Source organism: Pomacea canaliculata, linkage group LG4 (assembly GCF_003073045.1).
Source record: "Pomacea canaliculata isolate SZHN2017 linkage group LG4, ASM307304v1, whole genome shotgun sequence".
Lineage (NCBI taxonomy): Eukaryota > Metazoa > Mollusca > Gastropoda > Architaenioglossa > Ampullariidae > Pomacea > Pomacea canaliculata.
This window is the reverse complement of record NC_037593.1, coordinates 8,660,844-8,678,787: the sequence shown is the minus strand read 5'-3', so window position 1 is coordinate 8,678,787 and position 17,944 is coordinate 8,660,844. Positions and strand designations below refer to the sequence as shown.

Genomic DNA, 17,944 nt, shown 5'->3' with positions numbered 1-17,944 from the left:
TTACTTTGTTTCTGTTTTCTTGTCACTTACGATATTTACAACTTACTATCTGCCATCTTAAACTAAAGTAAAATCTTTGTTTTTAAATTTTAATGTAATTATTATACTGTATAAGTACATATATATAGTTATATAAGTATCTTCGCGATGCCTAGAGGTACTATATTTAGCACTTTTTGTGAGGACTACAAAGAAAGAAATCAACACTTGAACATAGCCGCACAATTAACAATGAGCTGAAAGTACGTATGTACTTATTTAGCGTGCAAGTAAACTGAGAGTATGTTTGTACAAATACACAGCACAGTAAGTCGACAGTGCATTTGTACAAACGATGGCGTGACTGAGCCGGCAGTACAACTGTACAGCAGTAAATCCCACATCAGAGTCGTACAGCGAGTAGCACGTGCCATGCGGCACAGCACGGCGGGGAAGAGAACTCTGATGGTCTGTGTGAACCCGGATGAGGGAAGCGGGTGGGAGACGGTAGGGAGGAGGGTGGGAGACGGTAGGGAGGAGGGTGGCAGCGTCGTAGTCAAGAAGGAAACCCATTAGCACTACGGGCGCACAGTGCGGAAGCCACGAAGTGAAATATCGTCTGCGAAACTCTACAGCGTTGCCACGGTGCCACCAGCTCAGGTGGTGAACCACTCGTCGAAAAGCGGGGAATGTTGGAGAAAACCCCTCAGAAAGCAGGTAAGTTCAACCACCTTCAGCTTCAGTTCATTCTTCCCAGCATCACTATAACGGCCTTATCAGGTACACCTCCAGCAGGTTCGAACCTTTACGTTCCTTACTTCTTCAACTTTCTTGTGATTTTTGCCCAAGTCCTGATAAATTCCCCGTCCAGAAGAATACTACAAAGTGAATATTCCCTGCAAAAAATATAGGGTTCGTGATTAGACGGATATAGAGTGTTACTCTCACACCAAGCAACTCGCTACAAACTCTTGCATTCTCACAGGAGGACGATCACACCAGGCGTTTCTTAGTCTTCTGACCCTTTCACACTTACTGATAAAATACGTTCGCATATTTTCTAGAAAAAAGGGAGAAAAAAATTAAGCAAATACTTCTTTTCAATCTCACGAAGCAGAACATCAAAGCTAGGGACAAAATATTTAGACAAACTTTTAAGGAAGACATAATTTCTAAAAAATTTCGTGAATCCTAACACCCATTACTGAATAACTGCCAAGCGTTTTCCATACACCGGGTGGCTGTATACACAACGTGTCCACAAAACATCAAAGTAAACCGACACTGATACTGGCGCCCCTGGCTATGTGGCTGTGGTGGTCAGACTTCGCTCTGCGTGTCTGGGTAGCTACTAAGAACTGGGGAAAAAAACTGAAAATGCTGAGAACATCGCATTATTCTTCCCTTTGTTCGTCTCTTAGTTACTTCAAAAATAAAAATCAGCTGAAACGATTAAACTAGGAAAACCAGTCCTCAGTGATCACACCTTGAGACGACAATGATAAAAATGATGTTGACTAAGATGGATATCACACAACACCCCCACTCACTCACAAAAATCTTACGATGTGTCTCGGTGTATAGCATTCAGGTTCAACGACAGAAAATATTTTCATTCACAATCAAACGTCCATCATTCAGTCCCTTCTCACATATTTTTCTCAACGACTCTCTTGTATCAAAGATCTTTTTAATCATTCATACCCATTCAGACAAAATGAGTAGCCGTATGGGACCACTTAAAATGACCAGCTTCTATCACATATCACATTCGTTCAGGGTTAAAATAAACTGGGACAGCGACTGGTACGCGACAATCTATAGACGCAAAAAACAAACAAAAACTACTGGTGACGAATCCAAGCTTTGTTTTCCTTGCTGACAAGCGAAGAAGAAGAAATAAAAACTCAAAAAAACGCTGCATCACTAGAACTGCCTTGAGTTGTCGTCTTGACCTATGACCCAGTCCAGTAGCCTCGTTGCTACACACACTGGAGGAGGCGAGACGCTGTGCGCGCGATGGAACCTGGCAAACGCTCGCTGGCTCATGAACTCTCAGGTTGCCTAGGTGATGGGAGCATGACGGCTTGGTACCTTCTCTCCCCCTCCCTTCTCATTCCTCCGACCACCCACTCCACCCCGTCCCCACCTCCTCCCGATTTCCCCGAGCTCGACTACCTGCACTCGAGTCGAAAAATCGGTCACGACTTCAAGCCAGTAGCGGCTGCGACATGGAGGTGGTCGGCAGGCCTGATGGTCAACTTAGTTCTCACCGAGGTCCCACAAAATGGAACTGAGTGCTAGTCCAGCAAGGCGAACCTTGCAGTGGCAAACTTCTAGAACCTACCTTCTCGAGTACCTACCAAGCCTAAGGAGAAATGTGATCATCAGATAAAAAAAAAAATGTTAAAAATAACTGCCTGGAAATAGGAGCACCGGAAAAGTTATAAGGCTGAGAGACTCAAACCTCAGCTGTGACCGACATCAGACGGGGAGGTTGGCCTGTGATTCTTTTTTAAAGTTTTTTTGTGACAAGACTTTCACTTGCAGTTTTAGAACGTTTTGTCGTTTATCTGCCTTTCAGACTTTTCAACCTTGTTTTCTTGTTTATTTTAAAAAATTTTCCCCTGTACTTTTTCCCCCTGTACTTCCAGTCTAAAGCTTTAATCATGAGACAGAAAAATGTCAAACATCACAAAACTCGGCGTCAGACGGCCACATGACTTGTTCTGGATTCTGCTCGCATCTTCTGGTCCTTAAGAAACTGGGAGTGTGCCGGTTGATGACGTCATTAAGAGCGGCCACTCATTGACACCTCAACCAGACAATAGGGGGCGCCACTTACGTTGTTCTGCAATTGAAAGCGACAAAAGAAGTTTTGTCATCGCCCCGAGCTATCGGATGATAACGCACGTCGACATCGGCAACAGAACAACCCTGGGACACCCTCGGGTCTGCAAGGACCTCACAACTATTCTGCGGCGAAAGGTTGGTTCTCTGCAACTTCGTCATTTCGTTAACTAATGGTTATTATTAGTAGTAGTTTTGTCGTTAAATTAACACTCTGCGTGCTCGACTTTGCAGGAATTTCTCTGGACCAGCGTGCGGCATGAAGTCGACATGGACAGCGTCTGCGGCACTGGCTGTGTGGTGGCTCCTGACTTTGTTCCTACAGGCAACAGACTCGTCAGGATATGGGACTGACACATCAGGGTGAGTTGTACAGTTGGTTGACTCTTGCCTCGTTGTCACGGGGGACGTGGGAGTGGGGGATGTCAAGCGTGTGTGGCTGTACGGACGAAACATTTTTGTCAGTACAGCGAATTTACAGGGCAAACATTTTCCTATTTGTTTTGGACCCTTGGACCAAACATTCTCCGGAAAATGAGTACAGACCCATAAAAGCTCGGTTTTATTGCAGAGTATCAATAATGTGTTTTACAATGAGGCAACGATACCTATGTTACCCAGCCAGGGTCTTCTCGATGGCAGTCTGGTATCGCTTGATTTCTCTACCCTGCCAGACGATTCCCCGGGTGGGCATGGTACTGCGCATGCGTGCCGGAAGAGAGAGAGGGAGGTGAGGAAGATATGAAAAGAGGAGTCGCAGTTTGTCGGTGCCCCAGGCCAACCGCTGTGACCCAGACGTTGTTAAGTGCTGTAGGGGGCAGCCTGGACACTTTGTGTACTTACATTAAATGTACTCCTGTGTTTACGTGCACACGTAGGTCAAACCGAAAGTGCTCCTGTACTTAAGTGTAAATCACGTAAAATAAGATTGCGCAAAGTCTGTATTGATGGTCATTGTTTGCTGGAATCTGGTTTCAGACTTCAGAACTATCGGTTTAATATACCCGGCCTACCATTCAGAATATACCATATACCCGGCCTACCATGTGCGTCGTCTTTGATTCGGTGATCGACTTTATGGTTTCTGACTTCAGAACAGAATTATTTTTGATAATTTCTTGCAGTTTATGTGGGTTTTTTTTCATCAAAAGGATTTTCATCATTTGGGTTCCTCGATACACCACCGCACTGCGTTTCAGGTGCCTACAGTCGAGGGAATAGTATCTGTGGAACATCATACTACAGGTGTCTGACCATCAGTCAGATCATTCGAAGGCTGCATCATGTCGACAGTGAGAGCGCTAATGGCTTTCAGCAGTGCGAATGTCGTGTAAAACAAGCTTTCCTGGCATTCCCACAGCACACGAGGTGGTCTGCCCTCGGGTCGAGTCTGTTTACGCGCTCTACGGAAAACGAGCCACGGAGGTGGCGCCCCTGGGTCAGGCGGCGGGTCGAGAAAGCGCGGGGTGTTTGTGTTTAGGGTGACGTTTGATGGGTGACCCCTGACGAATGACTACAGCTCCGATGGCAGCCAACCGGAAACTACGAGAGCGCTGGTGTTGCGGAAGCTGGCGCGAGAATGCTCGCGCATTATTACAGCCACACGTGCAGATGTTTCCGCGCCTGAAGAGCGCAACACAAGAGTCAACATATTTACAGGTTGTATGGTTTAGTGTTTAGCGCGATCCCAGCAGGCCACTTCCAACAGACTTCATGAGAAAGAAGGAATGAACGAGCAAAAACGAGAAAGAAAGCGTTCGCGAGAGATCTGACAGTTGATTAGTTGCTCGACGAGTGAAGTCACACCTGGAACCAGGTGCACTGGCGTCGATAGGTGATGTCTAGATGGCTGCAGCGCCAAGCATTCAGCTGAACTGCTGATATTTAATGAGGTGTTTAGCTGACTGAAGGACTTTAGCCCTCTAGTCTGGCCACTGGTGAAGTTGGTTATGCGAGGCCTTTTTGGCGAACATCACGCGAACAGCGAGATGGCGCGAGATTACCCTTGTCATGGCGTGTTATTACGCTTTTTAGCTGACAACGGACACCCTTTCAACCGTAATCAAATTCGCTAGGACGGGTACTGGCGTGGGAAGTCGGGTGAAAGGGTTTTACCTGCCAAGTGGACCAGCAGACACCTGGGTGCGAGGGGTTACAGTATAATTCCTACTACGTAATCGGATATGCGTGTTTGAGCGACTGGAAGTAATAGAATTATGGGAGCTCAACTTTAGGATCTTCTAGGATGAATTTCCCCATAGAGCAGAGATATAGTGCTATATGGAAACTTTGTTATTATTATGACCCAACAGCTAAGGTCCACATAACACATGGGTGGTCCCCTAGCGCAACGATTAGCGCCTGCCACCGTTTTGGATGTCTGAAGTTCAAATCTCGTCTCGGGCACGCTGTTCTTTTGTAAGTGGCATTTGCTTCCAGAGTTGCCCCCTCCCGACATGACAATCACTCGTAGAGAGGGAATGCGAGAAAAGTAGAAGGCACTCGGTTTATTCTATGTTTTTTTCTCGGTTTATGTACCACTTTCACCGTTCGAAGCAGCATCTTGTTTAGAATTCAAACCCCTATAAAGCAGGAGGGAATCTCACTCGGGGAATTATGCACGTTCCAAGTCACTGGAGCGAGAGACGCTAAAAACACTTCGCTGCTGACGACTACATTTTCTGGTGATGGTAATTCTAGTCTTTGGAAACATAAACATGGGCGACTCTCTTCGGGCATTCAAAGGGACAAGGAGGGAAAACAAGCCGCCGTTTAGACTTCACACTTTTAAGCACATCATCAGCCCGTGACTAAGTGATGGCGGCAAGGCGAAATGCAGCAAACCCCTGCTGGCGGGGGACTTTGATACCGATAGCTTTGAGCAGGAGCTGAAACGGGTGTTGCTGGGTGGGTGGGTTATCGTTTTTCAAGGGTGAGAATTCTACTGTGGGAGTTTGCCAAACACAAAGAACATTCCATGTATGCACACACACTGACTGTAATCACCCATTTTCCTTTTTTTTTTTCCTTCTGTTAAACGGATATTGGAAGTTATAATATAAGTTTAAGTGTACACAAGAACAAAAGAATTGCAACCTTGACTATGGAGTAAAAGATAAAGGTCGTCCCCCTGACCTTTTTCAGTTCGTTGGTGAGTTTTCTCGGGAATAGCCTTATGTGAGGGTGGTGCATATCTCCTCTCCCTCACTGCCACTCCTTTCCTAACTCTGTGTGGAGTCTGGTACCCATTCCCGACAAAAAGGTTGACTGGCGGAAGGTTACTGCGTCACACGGGTATCGAACCAGCGCGCCTCTCGGTTTGGATGCCAGCGCTCTAACCACTCCGCTGCCCGCTGTTCCAGGGAGAGGCCAATGTTGCTAGCGAACTCGTCTTCTAAGCCTGATCAGCGCTCCGAGACTCGCACGTACCCGCGACTGCAATCCCATCCATCCTCCACCCTTTTCTGTCTATCCAGTATTGAATAGATACCTACATCTTTTAGGGAAGATTGAAGGGGCGGAAGAAAATGAGGACGTGGCTCCGCGTCCCTTTCATCTTTCGCTGACTAGACACTTTGGGTAGGGACGTTGTGGGTGTCTGCGGTTACAGATTTTGTTTGATGTAGGAACAAACTATCATTATGCCACCGACCAAAATAAAGATGAAACTGTTACCCACCCGTACGACCATTACTACAGACAATTCTGGCACTAAGAAATACAACGACGACGCAAAAACAACAGCGGATAGAGGGCAGGTAGTGAAACGATCTTTTTCCGCAATAAGCATATTAAGTCTCGGAGACTTTCTCGCATGTCCCACCCGAGTCCTCGAAGTTAAACCCTGTACGACAGTGCCACTCAATAAAAGGATGCCGGACAGAAGGAACCGACTCGAACCAATTTCAGCGACCATCGATTGTCTCCGCTTGACTGATGGCGGGTAGCAGAAGTGCGCCACGACTGTCCGACCACAAACTTGTATTACTGGACTGCTGGCTGATGATTCTTTTTCCAGTTAATTGCTAAAACGAGGCAAGTGTGTATAAAGCTTCCGGTTTAGTTACATTCATTGTTTAGGCTCGCCGAGACTAACAGCGGAGAACTTCGTGGTCCAACGTCTCGTGACCGAACGATACCGACAGTGTCGGCGGGCAGATCCCAGGGTCGCGGGGTCATCAGGTCTGAGCACTCCGAGGTGGTCTCGGTTCAGCACGTGGGAGGTGGGGGTGGGGGGGGGAAGAGAAGATCGAGAAGAAAAGACTTGAGAAGAATGTCTAACACAGGGGAGATGATAAAGGCGTTCTCACGGGATGAATTGTTTGCTCCTTAATAACTTCGTGAATAGGAAGGGCATTGCAAAAACATACAATGGACGGGTCGTGCATGGAGCGAGGCTGCGGGAGATGAAGGGAAGGTTCAAACTAAGGAGTGACTACAGCGGGGGATACATAGGTGCTCGATTCTCTTTACATACAGAAAAGTGCCCATAAATGTTACATGGTGAACTGGAGCCTGCAAATATTTATACGTAAGGATTGGACACTCGAAGCTTTCGTGCATCCCGACATGTCTAAAGGTCTATTGGAGGGCGAGTTTGTTTTTTTTTCTTCTGATGACTGATTGAAGCAATTTCATTATTTTCCCCAAATAACTCACTAGAGTAACCTATCCTTTCACCTTCTGTTACTGATATCCTCGCATATAGACATCATACAGATTGTTGATGTTGATTTTAGGAGGGAAAAGTACTAACACCTGAACGCGATTTCGCAGTGGGGAATGGGGATTTGTGGGGAAAGGATGGGGGAGTGGAGGACGGGCTGGGCAAGGAGAGGGATGGGCTTGTGAGGCGTGGAAGACCATAATTATATGCACCACACAGTGAAGTCAAACTCCGTAATGTCTCTTTGTACACAGAAACGGATAATTACAAATGGACCCAACTCTCCCATTGGCTAAGGCCTTGACAACAAGGCAATGTACAAGCTTGACGTTTGTGTTGTTGACATTTTCTATACGTGATGTTTGTCTCTGCGTACATGATGTCTGTGCGTACATGAGGATGTTTGTCTGTGCGTGCATGGGGATGTTATAACGCGTGTATGTCAAGAACGGAAGAGGGATATTCACTCACATTTGAGACAAAGTATCTTGCACTGAACTTGACCCTAATATAACAAATTGCACCAATCTGACCTTTAAAAAGGGATTTCTTAATCGGAAACATGTCTAACATGTCACCATATATGGCCAAGGTACTCATAATGTTCGTATAAAAATAAATTGCTGACCGAAGAAAAATATTGTACAGCTGTGCGTCTCTGGTTTGAAAAAAAAAAAGCATTTAAATGCACTGAACTAAACGGGAAGGAGATATCGGGAGAGAAAAAAAAAATTGTGAAGGATCGGAAATGCCACAAGACGGGTTTGGACTCACGAACACGGAAAAAACTTTGTCATAAATCAGAAGCTATGGCAGAACGTGGCAGGCATGAACGTGACACACTGCACGCGCATGAGGGAGGTGTTGGTGGGTGGGTAGGTAGGGGAGCTTCTACCCGTTACATCTGTCCCTGTCATACCCGACTATCGCGCATTGAGGGCCCTAGTTCATAACGCGCCGACCTCTCACCGGCGCCGCACAGGACTTCATATGAAAAGAATTCTGGCGTCTCATCGCCTCACTTTGCCTCTCCAGGGGTCAAAGGTCCCTTTGAAAAGGCCAGACGACCCGGGGGTTAGTCATTGCCGACGGCTTTGTAAGGCGCACGTGCAAGTGAGGGGAGGAGTCCGCGCTCCGACCTGGCTTCTTTTTTCGGGTGCCAACTGTCATAACGGCGCAGCGGGTGGGTCAAGGATGCCTACACTGCAGACAGGGATGAGAAAGGAGAATTCTCATTATAGTCATTAAAATATATATCTAGAATCAAAATTACTTGTAGTTTCCCTTAACTACCATTATACTGAGTACCAGTATACTGAGCTCAGCATAAGACGCAGAGAAGGGTATCCCAGGCGACATTTAAAGAAATGAAAAATATTATCTATGTAAATGCTTTCAGAGACTTAATCATACAGATTATCTTTACCTGGAGCACACGAGTCACAATTTATTTAATCATTTATTAATGATTAGTGTGTGTCTTAACTCATTATAAAACAGAACAAGAAAGCAGTTTGTGGAGTGCAACCTTCGAGGTTCGTCTTTATTTATTTATTATTTAAATTTTTTTAAAATTTCAGTCTTTTGGAGGATTTTCGTTTGGTATAAAGGTCCTGTCCGATCTCTCCCCTCACTGTACAAGCTTACATGCGAACTCTCGATCACTTGTGAAAGGTCACGTAGGAAGTCGCTGAGAAAGTGGAAATGAGTTAGAGGCGCTCTTCTGGCTGAGAGACGCAGAAGTGGTCACTTCCTGTAATGCAGGCGAACGATGCCAGCGGCAAGTGGCGTATTACTGCGAGCTTGAAAATAGCAGCTCCTACATGCTAGCTGACCGAAACCTGACACAGAAATGGAAGAAAAACCTGCTAAAGTCAATGGAGACATCACTTTTGTAAAAATGGAGGAAGGGGAATGGAGTTTTTTTAGCTGAGGGAACAGTTTTCTAGAGCGCGTGTACTGACGACTAAGGTGAGGACAAGTTCGATTGTAGTGGTAGCACAATGTGAGATTAGATTATTCACTATATTCAGTGACGTTCACTGTTCACATGAATTGTATTCAGATGTCGGTGTCACAGTTTTCTGAGCACCAGTGAAAAGATGTCAAGCTGTCAGCCTGGTTTTCTTGTCACATCGTGTGCCGCACCCTGTCTGTCAAGAAGCCGCCATTGTCTGCACAATGTGCCCTTGTCGTAGTTTCCTGATCTGCTCCAATTTCAAAACAAAAGATGCCAAAGAGGCCAACACCTAGTTATTGAGTACTCCATAAATTCTCGGGGTTTTTTTTTCTTTTTCTATTCTGTTCTTAGTGGAAACATACTTCTAATCTGTCTTATTATGAAAGAGAAAGAATGTTAAGAGAAAAAACCCCAGAACAAAGGCTGTTTTGTTAGAATAATTTTTATGTTTTTGTGTGTCTGTGTATTTCTGAGTGAGACAGAGGAGAGAGAAAAAAAAGTGTGAGAAATGTCTGTTAGAAAAATCATATTCTGACATACCCAACCCAAGAAGATCGCACCAGAAGTTATGGCCAAGAGAAACCAGGATGGGCACTTAACGGTTCTGGGTGACTTTTAAAGAACTACTGGGGTTCTAACTCATTTTTTTCTATTGAGTAAATCTCTGTGCAAGACACTATTTCCTTAGTACTGGGTGAATACCCCTCTTACTTTTACAAACATCATGATGCCCAGAAAGAGGTCACGTGCTTACACAAACACCTAAACATATGGTCCAGCGTCTCCTCCTCAGTTATGGCTTTACAATATAAGGATATAAGTGCACATTCTAACTTGTCTCATAGAGAAAGTGGTGTTCTGCCTTGTGTCTTATTGCAGAAAGTGGTGTTTTGTTGTCTCGTGCAGAAAGTAGTGTTCTATCTTGTGTCTTGCAGAAAGTGGTGTCCTCGCATGCATACGAGACTGGTGACCTGCCTTCAGCCTCAGGTCGACTGGAGCAACGGACAGTGAGTTTTACAACTGTTTACTACTGTGCTCACTGTAGAAAGTAGCTTCTCAAGAGGAAAAAACCCCTCTTTTTTACGGGGGAATAGGACGAAGGACGGGGGAGTCAGCTTATTAGCGTAAAGAGAAGTCACGCAAGAAGGAACATTTTTGTGGCTTGGGAGGAATATGACTGGGGAAATGTTCAGGTCTCCGAATTTTCATCACATTTTATCTCCTTTTTGTTTTGTCCTTGGGCTAATGCATCGTATTTAATCCCTGAGAAAACGTTAGTTGACATACGGGTGTTTTACCTGTGCAATATGGATGCGATCTAATGTTGCAGAGCCATCCATCTCAAGAAAAGGGTTTACCGCTGGAAAAAAGAAGTTCAGTGGACTTGCTGCCCTGGATTTCAAGGTGCAAACTGTGATGAAGGTAAGTATTTTGAACATATCATCATTAACCTAATGTAAAGCACATATCTCTGAGAAAATTTAACACATACAGAGCCGGCAGCGATTTTGTTTTTATTGAAAAGACATAAAATGCAATGTAAAAATGTCATTTTCTGGACATAGTTGCAGGAAAGAAAGATACATTAAATTTGATAGCTTCATTATTTTGAATAAGTAAAAGTATTTTACGATTATAAATATTTTCAGAATATATTATTGCAATGAAAGAAAATGCAATACAAATAAGATAAATAAGAATTCTATCCCAGTCGTGAACTGTTCTACTACTTTGAGACGAAATAGGTTGTGAGAATAGAAAAGGTTAACTGTTTGGTTCTTGTGTGGAAGACGAAGGGAGAGGGGAAACATTCACTTAACAAATGTTCACTGTTTGCTGCTTGGTAACAATATCTTATCTTGATATGACAAGTGCTTATTTGCTTTATCACTTTGGAGCGATATTATCATGTAAGAAAAACGGGGGTGGAGAGATGGGGTAGTGGTCGAACGCACTCTTAGAAAGATGTTAATTGTTTTTCGTCTTTGTAATAGTATCTTGATAACAGAAGTGGTGGAGACGTCGATGACGCAACTGAGAGAATGTTCCAGGTTTTGTGAGAGGTGCAAAGAAAAGTAGACTTAAAATAGTTTGATGTGCTTCTTTTTATACAGAGTGTTTCAACTGTACAGTGTTGAGTGACATCTTGTCCAGGCTGTCCCACGCCGAACTGGCAATCAAGAAGGTGAGACATGTCCCCACTGAGACAAAGACCTTTTTGTTGCGGGCAGAGAGTAAGCAAACTTACATGTATGTGAAAGGCTAGTTTCTGTGGGCAAAAACGGTTACGTAGACAACTTGTACTTGTGGGGTAGAGCACTTATTGCGATCAAAATTGTTTTTCTATCAAAAACTATATTTGTCAGTCGTTGCAATACTTCCCAGAATATGTGCAGAGGGTCTACGTTTATCTAAGATACAATTTTAGCATCAAATCTTGTCAAGTAAATTTTTCTGAGTCAGTCTGGCTGAATTACTTCTTTCTTGCCCGTATAGCACTTCAGCTCTTCTCAGCGCTCAGCATACCACCCCTCATCACAAGGTGCCTCCGGTTGTAAATGCCCTGCAGGTCCGAAAGGAGAAAAGGGGGACAAAGGTGAACAGGGACCACCAGGTGTCCCCGGGCAAAAGGGACCACCCGGAGAAAGCCCGTTCAGTCAGGGACCATCTCCATACAAGCAGGCTGCACTTGCAGGCCAGCCGGGTTTGCAGGGGCCGCCTGGTCCCAAAGGGGAACCCGGCGAACCATGTGAACCCGGAACTCCAGGGGATAGAGGGAAGAAAGGTCCACGAGGAAAACCGAGCCCGACCGACGACTACAAAGAAAAAGGTGCCTGTCGTCTGATCATGTGGTGACGTCATCATAAGCACGCCTATTACGTGCACGTGCACATCATCTCGTGGGCCTGGCAGGTCTTGGTGGGACAAAACCTAACCGTCCCCATCTGACACGATGACATTCCCATCATTGACAATGGAATCTAACCACACTGTCCCCATCTGATACTGTGGTCTAACTACCTTGTCCCCATCCGACACTATCGTCTGTCCACACTGTCTGTCAGTCCATCACATCTTGCTGTCCCCGTCTGACTGAAATACCCCGGGTCTTGACCTTGTATAATATATCGTGATTTTGTCATGCTGATTGTTTGAAAACGGGAACCTGCAAGCATCAAGCCTTATTAAAGCCCACGATATGATGTGTACTGCGTGGTCTGATGAACTGACTTTTCTGGTTTATGTTATCTGACTTTGTCGGGAAAATATACCCTGGCAGGATATACGTTGCCTTAGCTGCAGTCTCTCGGCATTTTTTAATGGAACAGTATGTTTCAGCATTTTCTTTCCCTTGCCATGATTTTTTTAAAAAAAAGGCATTTAAACAACAACGTAGTAGTCCGGTGTAGCTGAGATACCTGCGTGTAATAATGTATTTAAGGGAGTAGGGTGGGAGGAATCCTTATATCTATATGCCAGTCAAAATGTTTGACATTCGTAGGATGGAAATCATGCTGTCGCTTGTAAGAAATTTGTTTCTCAACCAGATGCTGGGTTTGTTTTCCAGAACACAGTTCGCGAGTCACCCTACTGGAGTCCCGCGTCCAGGTTGGTATTGAGCTAGGTATTGCTTCACACTCGGTTAGCATGGATATTGCTTAGAGGTTGGTAGTCAGTTTAGCATTATTGTTTTGCATTCCACTGCCGTGAATACTGCTTTCAGGTTATTAGTCATGATTCATCTTTAAATCGTATACAGATATGTATGTATATTTAGGTTTCGTACTGATTGAAAATAGATATGTACATGTATTTTGCTTATTTCATCGATTTATAAATAAATTTGTATATTTAGTTTTAAAGGTGCTTTAGCTTCTGGCATTATGACTTACAGTCAGTTGTACATTTAGTTTTAAGACTAATGAATGTTTTCAATTGGTGTATATTGTTATGGTTAACGTTTAGATTAGAGAAGTGTTTCAGACCACCCATACTGTCTGAGATTCATAAGGAGAAAATTACCAATTTACATAAATGCTCAAAGGTAGAAGACGTGAAAAGAAATCAGAAATATTCATGAAAATTCACAAAAAATCCGCTGGCGATGATGATGATTGATGATTGATTGATTGATTGATTGATTGATTGATTGATGATGATGATGATTTTTGTGTCCAGGTTTTAGAAACAGAACTGAACTCCTTGCAGAATGTCCTGAACGCGTCTTTAAAACTTGCTGACCAGTTTGATATTCTTCAAAAGCGTGTTATCCTGCTGGAGGAAATATTTCTCAGACTGTCAGGTTAGTATTTCAAAGTACAGTCAAGCTTATTGCTCTTCATGGGCAGAAAAAAGTCACTGGTGACACATTTGTCAAGTACATTAACAAACATTTTGTCCATACCGGAGGAACGCATTGACCAATTTTCTGTCCCCATCAAAGACTTTCGTGCTTGAGTGCTTTTTTTTTTCAATCTCCTTCATACAGAAAAAGTTCCCATAAATTTCATATAGTAGACTAGCTCTATGGACAGATGTGAGTGGAGATACGAGCATAAGCACGATGTGTAGGAGACCTTTCTGTGAATTCTCCCATATATTTCACTCACGCCAACAAATGGCGGGTCTGCGACAAAGTATCTGTAGCCTGGTGGTCCCACTGCATCACGGGATGCGTGATGGGGCGAGGGGTGACAGGGCGAGCACACGTGCATGATGTCAAAATGCGCACGCACACACACAGAGCATGCATTCTGCACATGACCACACCTTCGCCGCCACGCATTCCCACGCACGTGTTTCATCCTTCATGATTAGACTGGCTCAAGTGTATCACAAAGATCAGGAAGAGATGGCTGCGGAAGGAAAGGGTTGACTGAATGAGCGAAAGAGTCTGAAAATAGTTCAGTTTATAAGTAATGTTTAGCACATGGCAAAGATAAACTGTAATTAATTTATTTAAACAAATTTGGAAAAATCTGAAGTGATGATAAAAATGTAGAATTTGGATAAATGCTTTGACATTGCCAGTTAGCATTCTTCCTTCCTCCTTCACACACACACACTGCATGTAAAGACCTTTCTCCTGTCCTGTCATTTGAGTCATTGCCAGCATTCATACCAACACACTGCACGTGAAGACTGTATTCTTGTCCTGTCATGTAAGCCATTGTCATGCCAACACACATTGCATGTAAAGACCGTGTTCTTGCCCTGTCATCCGAGTCTGTCTACTGCATGTGGCTCTTGCTTTTGCTTTGCCTTGCACAGAAACGGGCCTGTCTGGTTCACCTGTCCTGCCAGAGGCATGAATCCCAGCAGCTCAAGGTGTGACAGCATGCGCTTTCCACGGTGCGGCGCTGCACTGCTCTGCACGACACGTCACATCATGCGACAACGCAGCACCGCAGAAGCGCTCACAGTTTGCTCGAAGATGCATGGTCAGTCCTGCCACAAACCGTGGAACTAGCGATGCGAGGCTGTGCACGCAGCACTTCACCTTCCCCACCCCGCCCACCAGTCCGTCCTAACCCCCGATCAGGTCACATCCAGGTGTAGGAACGAGGCTGTATTTTGCGATGGTCCAAACCTGCACCTTGTTGGAATAGCTATAGTGTCCTTGTGGAACACCCAAGCCACCGTGCTGGGTCTCATTCCTCACTCTGATGGTGCGAGCCTGAGAAACACCCAACCTCTTACCCACTCCCCTCCCACTGCCCCCCTCGCTGCTTTAGAGAATCAAGAATATGTCCTGGAGTGAGTTGTTCACCAAGATCTCTACAGCATTAACGGTTTTTTGCACCGGTTATGACATAATCTTGCATGGGAAGTTAGCGCACATGAGCGCTTGAGTTAACGGCACACCATGAGATTGGTTACGACGCTGTGCATAGATTATCTCCCGTAGCTTCTCCCCACTACGACCCCTCACTGCGCTTACAAGCCAGCTTACATTGGTATACAGGGAAATTTCTTTCCTGATGTTTGACCCGTATTCAAAGCATTGTTTTTTTAACTTCTTGAAATCAAATTACAGCAGTTAGGTTACCAAAAGAAAAAAATGAAGCAGCGTATGTCGTTTTTTTGATTTCCTCATTGTGCTACCTTAGGACGTCTTGTCTTGGAAAAAAGGGTCTGATTTACCTATTTGTCTCAGTATTGTCAGTTTTAAGAAAACTGTACAATGATGGTTCAAAGTTGATCGTCTCAAACATTTTTTAAATACACTGCCCTGAAGTCGACTAGTTTAAGAATAGTGGTTATCTTAAACGTTTTTGAAAGTCAAGTGTTCCAAACTCAAGTGCTCTAGGATAAAAAGGCGATCGCCGTGCACTTTTTTTAAAAAAGCCAAATGTTGCAGGTCGGAAGTAGATTGTACTCGGCGCCTACGTTCTCCAGAGGGCATTTTTCCTGCATTGTAATTTCCATGGGATATTAATTTTCTCTGCGGTATAATAGCGTGCTGGGACCATTTGGGGGTGCTTTGGGGTGGGATTTTTTGAGTCTGTAAACGTTTGCCTGCCCCAAATATTTCAGAAGCGTCCAAAAACAGTCCCAATGCCACGCAAGGTGTGAAGGAAGGGGCCATCGCCATGAGTCCTCCTGTTCCCGTGGACCGCACTGCAGGCGGGCATCCTCCGGTCCAGGAAGAGGTGCAGGCCTACCGAAAGCTGCCCTCCGGTGACATCACAGAGGAGGGTGCTACCCGCGCCTGCAGCTGCATGACCCCGCCGAGACCCCCACCCCCTCCCCCCATCCCCGCCGCCGTCCTGCGGCAACTGTTTCCGGGTCTCAACGTCACCCGCGACCTGCTCACCAAAAAGGGTTTCTGCCGCCTGGCGAGAAACGAGCTCAGGGATCTCTTGACCAAGATCTCTCTTCTGACTGCAGACGGCGAGGAGCATCCGCAGAGCGAGATGCCCACATGGTCGACAATGGCCTCCATGACGGTGCCTTTTGGAGAAGAAGCGGGCCATCGGGAGTCGAAGATGATTAAGACGATCGACTTGACGAAAGGGTGGAGAAGCACTGCTGACGCAGACCCCAACTCTCGCGCGGATCTGGAAGAGGTGAGGCGGGACATCGAGAAGGAACTCGCCATGGAGTTGGGCAGAACTCGGTCTTGGGGCAGGAAGGATAAGCTGCCCAGCAAGGTCCTGGTGTTTGGACACACTGTGTTGTTGTTGCTCCTGATTCGAAACTGAAACCAAAGTTGTGTGCCATGTATGTGGGCTGATACAAAGCAAGTAGTCGTGTTTCTTAGCATTGCTTCGTTCATTTGGGATGATTAGAAGAATGTCTTATCGTGTCATCTTTCTGATAAAAGAAATTGTGGAATGGCAGCATTTTTCTGTATTTAAAAACACGGAATCGGAAGAGAGTAGGTGAGAACTAAGATGACGAGACGGGACTTGACACAGTGTACCCACCCTTCCCGCTGATGTCACGACCTAATAATAGCAACACACACACCCTCCACTGCCTACTTATATTAGGGACTTACGAGATAGCATCCGTTTATACCTACCCTTATATGCTCATGATTATGGCTTAATGATAGCAATACCATTTTTACACACCACAGCCCGCTCAGGTCAAGGGTCATGATGACAACACTTCAGTGCTCATGCAGGAGACTTTCGCTAGCACGCGTGTGCGAACTGTGCATAATTATTCTCCTCACTCTCTGATCTTTAGGAGAGAATAGCTTGGCTGAGTGTATAGTACTCAGTTATCTCCACAAAGTGACTTTGTTATAACAGGTTTCACACAGACAGCGCAGTGCAACAGAGAAAGAAAGAAAGAAAAACACTGTACACGGAATGACAATTACTTATTAATAATATGATAAGCAAACAGCGTACGGGAGAGAGGAAACAATAACAACGAAATTCCACAATTTAAACATGAACGAAACACTAAAAATGTTAGGGTACAGAGTAGTGATTATAATATTGGCCTATTTTTTTATAAAAATATTTTTAAAAGTTGATGTACCTTGAGTCCTGATGCAATCTGTGTATGTGTGTGTGTTCGTTAGATTTACTGTAATTTTACTTATTTTGGTTCTTATTTATCGATAATGGATGGAGATGTATGTATTGTATGTTAAAGTGAAATCAGCATTGCATAATTTTCTTTTAAAAAAATACATCGCATGACCGGTAGTGAGAGAACTCTTGTTTGGGTGTAACATAATGTTCTATATAAAAATACAGCAGTGTATTTGGTCATTTATAATTATTGTTGTTTTACATTTTTAAGATGTGGATGTATATTTGATGTTGTCTTTAAACTGCAATGTAATAACGACCACGAATAAGTTTATGAACCCGTAATTGTATATAATCTGTCTAATAAATTTGGTGCATTAGAAATTTTATCTCTTGAACTTTTTCTTCGAGCTTTAGACAAAGTACATCGCCCTAGTTGAGAGAGAGAGAGAGAATGTGTCATCGTAATAATCAGGACTACTACTGTTGCTTATT

At 44.5% G+C, this 17,944-nt stretch overlaps 1 protein-coding gene across 5 annotated transcripts; it reads left to right on the top strand.

Annotated features, from left to right (window-relative positions):
* Nucleotides 1-483: 483 nt before the first annotated feature.
* On the top strand, nt 484-17,838 carry LOC112562895 (collagen alpha-1(XXVI) chain-like). Of its 5 annotated transcripts, none has more exons than XM_025236481.1 (10): nt 484-696; nt 2,634-2,967; nt 3,064-3,192; nt 10,391-10,462; nt 10,786-10,877; nt 11,570-11,640; nt 11,952-12,285; nt 13,024-13,064; nt 13,635-13,758; nt 15,993-17,838. In XM_025236481.1, the coding sequence occupies exons 3-10, from the start codon at nt 3,089-3,091 to the stop codon at nt 16,658-16,660; spliced, it is 1,506 nt and encodes a 501-aa protein (XP_025092266.1). In that variant the 5' UTR covers nt 484-696; nt 2,634-2,967; nt 3,064-3,088; the 3' UTR covers nt 16,661-17,838. The 5 variants fall into 5 exon arrangements, with proteins under 5 accessions (XP_025092266.1, XP_025092267.1, XP_025092270.1 ...); XM_025236482.1 differs by lacking the exon at nt 484-696 and adding an exon at nt 1,714-2,475; XM_025236485.1 differs by lacking the exon at nt 484-696 and having other exon boundaries at nt 1,718-2,967; nt 14,727-16,133.
* The last annotated feature ends 106 nt before the right edge of the window (nt 17,839-17,944 follow it).

What these genes read in the sequence shown, in the direction of transcription:
- LOC112562895 (XM_025236481.1), top strand. Translation starts at nt 3,089, where the DNA reads ATGAAGTCGACATGGACAGCGTCTGCGGCACTGGCTGTGTGGTGGCTC. An exon ending in TATGGGACTGACACATCAGG is followed by an intron (nt 3,193 to 10,390) that starts GTGAGTTGTACA and finishes TGTGTCTTGCAG; the next exon opens with AAAGTGGTGTCCTCGCATGC. An exon ending in TACTGGAGTCCCGCGTCCAG is followed by an intron (nt 13,065 to 13,634) that starts GTTGGTATTGAG and finishes TTTTGTGTCCAG; the next exon opens with GTTTTAGAAACAGAACTGAA.